General features: G+C 43.7%; 1 protein-coding gene across 1 annotated transcript in view; it reads right to left on the bottom strand.

The window, feature by feature from the left end:
* Positions 1 to 924: 924 nt before the first annotated feature.
* Positions 925 to 7,987, bottom strand: part of GNG12 (G protein subunit gamma 12) — a 120,695-nt gene continuing 113,632 nt past the window's right edge. Inside the window, exons 3-4 of the mRNA XM_084875628.1 lie at positions 6,784 to 6,895; positions 925 to 4,907 (exon numbers count right to left, since the gene is read on the bottom strand). Coding sequence (XP_084731754.1) covers positions 4,782 to 4,907; positions 6,784 to 6,876 — 219 coding nt within the window. The 5' untranslated portion in view covers positions 6,877 to 6,895 and the 3' untranslated portion in view covers positions 925 to 4,781. The remainder of the gene's footprint in view (positions 4,908 to 6,783; positions 6,896 to 7,987) is intronic.

Raw genomic sequence — 7,987 nt, 5'->3', positions numbered from 1 at the left:
AACTTCTGATAGTTGGGCCTGTGCCAGAGAAAGTGTTTGTCAGTTGTTGCCTATTTTTTCATAGGGAAAGTGTCTAAATTCTTCAATCCTTTCCTAGAAAGAATCAAGTGACTGTCACTTGCTCCAACTCTTTGTAGGGTGTGACTACTGGTTCTCAGAAGCAGAGGCCACCTCTCCCCAGTCCACAATCAGGTGCTCACTGGCCGTTTTGCCCTTTTTTAGATGAAGTTGTCTTTCATCTCCATGGGAATCCCAGCCCTGGGAAAAGGGGTTGAGGAGGAGGCTGGGCACCTTCAGCAAAGGCTTGGTGACTATGAGTCATTGCGAGTCTAATGACCTTCCCATTTGTTATCTGTTGCCATGGTCACTGCTGGGTCTCAACATGGAAAACAGCCCTCCACACATTGGGAATCCTTATGTCACTCCCTGACAACCTCCACTGACTTCCTGTTTCCTGTGGGACAAACAGGTAGTATGGGAGACACTCTGCACACTAGCTTTTGAACTCCCATTTCTCCTCCGCCATTTCCTCCTAAGACTTCATTCAAATGCTTAAAGTGTTTCTTCTCTGAAGACCCAGCTCACACATCACCTCCTTGATAAGCCTTCTCATGTGGAGCTCTCTTTCTTCTGGGCCCTCATAGCACTGGGCATTCCCCTGAATTATGTGGCATGTTTCACACGGTGATGTAATTATTCACTATATATCTGGGATTCCTACCCTCCCCCCTCGAGACTGTAAGCTTCTCATGGGCTGATGTGTGTCTGATTTGAGTGCCATCAGAGTCTGCGTTCAACACCTGGCTCTTAGCAGGTGCTCAGAAAGTGTTAACTGAAGGAATGAAGGAAAAGGGGAAGAGACTGGTCTTTTCATTTGTTCAGCCAAACATGCATAGGATGATACAATGAGGCACTGACCCAGGACAGAGATCAATGGTGCTTTAATGAAACGTCTTTCAAATCTGTGAACATGTTAGCTGTGAAACAAATGCTTTTATTCTTTCCATAGGACAGATTTCCAAACAATGATCACAGTGTTTAGGTGAATCAGATGCTGGACAGATGAGTAGCCAAAGAATTTTATAAAATAACAAGATCCCATCAACTACATATCAGATTTTACCGAGACATCAAGAGAATGTATGCTTATAGTTACACAGCTAAAAACAAGACATTATTACAGCAATCAAGTCCACAAAACTGGGAGAGAGAAAAAAAATCTGTATGACAAAAAAGGCCTTTCAGAAGCTATTAAATGAGCAAACATGATAGACAAACCAATTTTGTATTTGAAGCAGCTTATAGCACCAACACGTTGGCAGACAAGTAGAGGGGTGGGTCCTTGGCCCGAGGCATCTGAGGGTGGGAAGGGACCTCGGCCACCATCTAAAACAAGCCCCTTGTTCTACAGATGGCAAGTGGCAGCCCAGGGAGATGAAGTGCCTTGTCCAAAGCCATGGGGCACAGGGACATAGGACTGGCTAGAAAACGAAGCCACCCAGCTTTAGGTAAGTGCTCTATTTTAACATACGTATAACTCTATGGATTTAATGTACTTTTCCTGTTAACAGATACACCATAAAAGAAATCAACACAATTCATAACATAGTCTGTATTCTATTTATTTTATTGAGAAAGGACTGACAATGTAGTGTAATTCACTTCTTAGACCTACTCATTCTTAAATCAAAATTCGGGGGTGTCACTCAGACAACACTATTGTAATTGGAAATCGGTTGAAAAGAGGCACTGAAGAAAAAATTTGGCACATCCCCCACTACCTAAACTAACCTATATCTCAATCATCAGTACAGTTCTTTTTCTGATAGTTTTTAAAAATCAGTCAGGTACAAAAATAGTCCAAATAAAGAGAAAGCAAATCACGCCTTTCCTTTAAAAGATAAGGATGGCACTTTTTTTTTATTTTAATAAAGTAAGGAAATACAAAAACCTGATTCTTTTTTAGGAAAAAAAAAGTACTTACAATCTATAACTTGGGAACCACCTGGTATATAAAATGTTTTCTCTCTAGAAAATTCTTTGGAGTTATGACATTTTGTCTAGCATGCCTTGCCATGATCCTGAGGCCTTAACTGGACAGATTTATGATGAATGAGTGAAGGTATAAGAATAAAAAAAAAGATTGCTGTTAACAGAAGCAGCATCAAAGATGAAGCAGAGTGAACATATTTAAAGGGCTTCATAGATGGGAAGCCAAGAAGCTGCATGTATATATGTGATTGTGTGTCATTATAGTGGCAGTCAGAAAGATAACACACACTGGGCATTTGTCCATCATCATAAACCAGCTGCTGCAGAACAGTTGAACTGTGGCTTCATAAGTAGAATAAAGCCTGATAAATAAAAGTGACTTCTGCATAACATATATATGTATACATATATTATATTTTCTCACATAGACATCTAGCTATAAGTAAGTCAGCATTTAGTTACAATTTCCCCCCCGCTTGGGTCCAGCGTTGAAGAATTTGATTTCACTTTCCTTGAACAGGCCCTCTACCTAGTTAGGAAGTTACATGACAATTATACTTATGGCTCTTATGCCTGGCCAGCAAAAATAAAATCTCCTGGGGCCTCAATTCCATTTCTTATCTTTAGAAGCATATGAACAGTATATAGCAAAATATTATTTGTTTTCTGTTAGGTAAAAGAACATGTTTTAGTATTAAAAGAATAAACTATGCCTGCTACCAAAATTGTGCACACACCTGTATAATAAACATAATTTCATGAAAATACTTTAACAAGACGTATTATAAATATTTAAAGAAACAGTGTTCTAAAACTACCAGAAAAATGTACTTATTAAAAAAAAAAAAAAAAAGAATATCTCCTTAAGTGAAGCATTAAATGTAAAGTTGTCTTTTTAGTGTACATTTCAAAGTTCACCGTTGGAAAAGTGAACCCTTCTCCCTCCTAGACAGGTGGCTATCACTTACTTGAGAATTGGTCATGCTGCAGAGCCAAGCTCCAGATGGCAAAGCGGTGTGGGGCAGTGGAGAGATTCACATGGCCTTAGAAAAGCAAGGGCAGTTCACTATGCTGAGTAGATAGATAGGTGGCGTGGAGAAATACTGAACATATTTAAAAAAATAGTCCCGCATTTGTTAATCCACAATTACCACAATACTCCAAGCCCCGACGTTCAATTTCGAAAGGGGCTTGCATGGTAGAGCAAGATTGCACCGAACTAGGAAAAATCCGTTGCAAAGAATTCTTTCTTGGGGTTGAATCCTTTTTTGAGAATATGTTAATAATCCTTCATTAGTAGTTATTTTGAATGAACTAAAGGTGAATTAAAATATCAAAGGCTAAGGGTATGGTTTGGGCCCTTAACTGAGCATTTAATAAAAAAAAAAAAGAAAAAGAATGTCTCCTCCCCTTTGACAAAGTTAACAACTCTCTGGTTATAGGAGATTCCTTCTTTTGGGATCCCCACTGGACACTGTGAGAATGTGAGGGCTACATATGCCCAGAGGAAAATCAAGAAACCCAATGCCCAGCGGCTGGAACCCTGGGGCCTGGGTCATATGCCACTGAACCCACGTCTCTCGGATGGTTTGTGGGCAAGGTAGGGATGACACTGACACTGAGATGTTTGAAAAGAGCTTGTGTCTTAATACCGTTATCTTTATTTTTTTTTTTGTATGTTCAGTTCCCACCATGTTCCCCCCACTGGGGTGGGGAGGTGAACATTACCTCTGCCAAGAGATGTTCTGGCAGAAGAGGAAAGATAAAGGGCAAGGCAGTGAGAAAAAGAGGAGCTAAGTCACCAATTCTGATCAGGAATAGCAGCTGGTTTTCAAAACATTGCTGTGCCTCTCTCTGCAAGGCTCCTGAGCACTCTGCCTATCCATTCCCATCATGAGGGTGGCAATGTCAGGTGTCTACCCCGAATCCAGAGACCGTGAGCCCTGGGCACACCTCCCCAGTGTCCTCTGCTTCTCCAGACTCAGGATCACTGAAGCCCGAAAGGCCTCTTGGGAACGAATACCTCACATTATAAAAGGGTGTTCAGGTCACTTTATAAGTTTTAATTGGCACAGTTGATTGTAGCTGAAGAGGGTCAGCAAGAGATGACTTCATTACTTGATGGCAATGAATACAACCTTTCAGATGGCCTTTAGTTTTTGTACAATAACTACATAAAAAGAATGTCTTATTCTACTTACACATAGCTTCAGATAAAGGGATAACTTCTGGAGCTGAGGGACTGATGGTATGGAAAGACATTTTAATAAGCAAATAAGCTTTGATATGTGTATATACAAAGACATGTATATATATCTATATACACAAAACACTCCTCATCCGTATACACTGTACAGGTTGGCGCAACCCTATTAAGAACACATTGTAATATAATGGTTTAATGACTTAAAAGTTATTCTTGGCATTTTCATCTAGACAGGGGCTTAGGCAATTTAGGTCTTGACATAAATGGATCATTCATATATTTGAGAGCATATCTTCGTGTGTGTTTTTTTAAAAGGCCCAGACTGACTTTCATTAAGCAGCGACCCAATATGACACCATGCTTACCAAATGGAAAACAAGATTGTTACTTTGTCTTAGATCAGTAAAGGGTATTTCAGAGAAAGGACACCTTGGAAAATAAAGACTTCAGAGTCTATTATTCCATGTTAAGAACATTTTAGTTATTAGCAGTGGTTACCAAATAGGCTGAAGGTAATTCTCTTCAAGGAGCTGCTCATAATTTGATTTGCTGAAGAGACGTGAGGAACGGGTTCCCTCTTCCTCTATAAGATGATGCACGTTTTCTTGTCCTTGAAAGGGTTTTCCGAGGTTGGTATCCCTATCAGCAGAGGGTCATTCCTGGCATGCTCCTCACAGTAGGACATGAGATCGGCTGATGCCTTTGATACCTAACAGGCAGACAAGAAAGGGAATGCTTTATTTACAAACGGGGGGGGAAGGGGGGGGAGAGAGTGTTTGAAGGCTCATGCATTAGGTGGAATACTGTTAGCGAACAATGTCAGCCGCAGATTACTTGTTAAAAGGGGGAAAGGTACATTTACATGGAGAAATCTGGCATATAAGGCCTTCCTTAATCAAGGGATAAAACGGACATCATCTATCTCCTACTGTGAACACATCACCAGCTGGCTAGTGTTCCGCCAAATCATTTAACTGGAATCTAATCACCAGCGAACAATTCCATCTGGAATGAGGGCCACTCGGCAGACAGAGCGAGCGGCCTGGATTCTTCATGAATGAACTGTGTGTTAGATAACACTAGTATTCTCGGCGGATCCCGAGTGTTAGCACCGTACCGCAGGCATGTAGGAGAATGCTCTTGTACTTGGGTGAAGTAGTTAGGGGTAATGAGTCAGGATGTCTGCCAATAACTTTTAAGTGGTTCAAAGAAAAAAAATGACATGTACTTTGTGAATATGTGTGTGCAGGGACAGAAAAAAGGGGGGGGGGGGGGGCAAAATGCTAACAATGGATGAATCCTGGTAAAGAGTCCATGGGTGTTTGCTATAACAACTCTTCCATAGATTTGACATTTCTCAAAATAAAAAGTTGGGAGTGGGGGGTGGTAAGAAGAAGAATCTATGGAAGGTTGTATCTAAGTTTCTATCTTCCCCCTCCGCACCCCCAAAATCGATTAGGATGCAGAACACAGTTAAAAAACCAAATTATGGGTTTAGAGCCAAACACTACTGGAGTTTCAAGATTTACTGATTGGGCTCGGGAAAGTAATAAAAGAGACAAAGCCAGCATGGGGAGAGGCAGGACCTTGCTCTGGCTTGAGTTAAAAATGGAAAACGCCAGGCACGCCGGTGGGAGATCCCTGCGAATGCTCAGACCGGTGTCCTCAGCTGAACCCTGTCAACTGCAGCACAGCAGGCCTCGTGCTTTAAAGACAGGTGACTATCTCCAGGCCCAGAGGAATTTATCAGGTGACCGGTTCAGTTTCTAGGAAACAGCATTAGTCACAGCATTCCAGGGCACTCACCGGGCGAGTCCTTTCTTGGGATTTTTTTTTTTTGGGGGGGGTGCGGGTGGGGCGTGGGGAGGTGAGGGGACTCCTAAGGCAGGTGACTAGCACAGCACATGCCTTCCCGTTTCTACCAGGGCTGGCATGGCTCACCCAGGTGCAGAGCGTGGCCACTCAAGCCCACACACAGTTAGAAAGCTGCATTCTCCTAAAAAGGAGGCCCCGATTGCTGACTTGCAATGCAGGCCTGCCTCAGCTGCACTGGGAAATCAGAACTTAATTCCAGGGGGGCTGATGAGGAATCCCTGTGTCAACATAAAACCCAGCAAATCCCAGGGCCTGACCGTTTGGCTCAGGGAAGGTAGGCCCTCCGGAAATGCTGCCACAGGTTTTAGGTTTTCTGAGGCTAACTCGGACGCTCTGACTCCCCGGTGCTTTTGAAATGAGGCCTGTGCTTGGTAGAAATGAAAATGAAGAGTCTACTACGGCTTGCAGCTTGCTCTAGGACAGTGGTCGGCAAACTCATTAGTCAACAGAGCCAAATATCAACAGTACAACGACTGAAATTTCTTCTGAGAGCCGACAACCGACTTCTGCGCATGGGCCACGAAGTTTCCATTGCACTGTACATGCGCGTGCGCCCGTGGTATTTTGTGGAAGAGCCACACTCCGGGCCAAAGAGCAGTTTGCCGACCACTGCTCTAGGAACATCCTGGCACCAAGCTGCATGAAGCAGCATCACCTTCTCTGAAACGTGGCCCGGCCTTCAGAAAACGCATCCCATCCCATCATCGTACCTTTATTCTCTCGATGGAAGCTTCTAGTCTTAACTGCTGCACAGTTCTCCTTGCCTGGGTGATGTTGTTGGTGCTTGCTGTTTTGCTTGACATCTTCAATTATTGTATTTACCTGAAAGCCGAAGAGAGTTTTTTTTTTGGTTTTTTTTTAAAGTTGAATAACAATCATCTTTATGTTGATTAAACATTTTTAATGCTTTGTGTTACATGAGAGGGAAAGGATGCGTTTTCCCAGTAAACATCTCCAATGAAATACCCCTCGGCAGTGAGTGGTGGCCTGGGTGTCTAAGCTTGCTACCCATTTGAGCCCCTTTATAAACCTTTGGTCTGCAGAAACCCAGTACTAGTTAGTAGTTCAACCCATGCACCCCATAGACAGCATAAAGTAGCCTGTTCTAGAGTTTTCTAAAGGGGAACAAACATACATAAACATTTGCAGTGGGTAGAGAGGCCCCAGCAGACACGATCATGTGCAACCTGAGCCACATTTCACATGCAATTAGTACTACTGCCGTGTGCTTTGATAGAAGGCTTGGTTTCACTTCACTCTGGCTTGCTTACCCAACTATGACACGGATGCAAGTTCTGGCAACAGAAAAATGGCAAAAGACAGTGCCCCTGGAGAACTCTGCACAAAGGGTGCAGTCTTAGGTGCTCCCAGGGTTTGCAAGAGTTGGGAGACTATTGGCTAGGCAGATAAGGACGTCTTTATCCCAGAAAACGTGTAGGGACCTCTCAGCTGGAAGACTCTCAGGGACAGACAGATCCACGGCAAATGGCAAGTGGGATAAACTGAACAGCCTGACATATTTAGTGAAACTTAATCATTCCCTCCTTTGACCTCTCGGGCCTCATCCTGGCAGCCAGGGCACTTGCTAATCCTGCACCCACTCCATGTTCCCGGGCTGACTCTCCTCTCGGGCCTCAGCCCTTGGATTCTAGTCTGCCTCTTCCTCCCTTTGCCCAGCCACCCAGTGACAATCAAAGGAAACCTCCTGGACCTTGAGCTTCAACCCATCCGGTTGTCCAGGGGTATATGCTAAGGGGAGGGCCGGCTGGAGCCCTGCCATATATGGCTAAGTTCTCTCTGGGCCCAGTGGCATCTGCAGGGAAATTCAGGGCTGGCAGGCCTGGCAGCCGGGCGGCGGTTGTATGACTCATAGCAGCAGGTGGATGACGGTAGGTGTGCCGCCACGGTGCTGTG

This window comes from Pipistrellus hanaki (genome assembly GCF_964339955.1).
Source record: "Pipistrellus hanaki genome assembly, chromosome: 2".
Lineage (NCBI taxonomy): Eukaryota > Metazoa > Chordata > Mammalia > Chiroptera > Vespertilionidae > Pipistrellus > Pipistrellus hanaki.
This window is presented reverse-complemented; position numbering and strand designations above follow the sequence as displayed.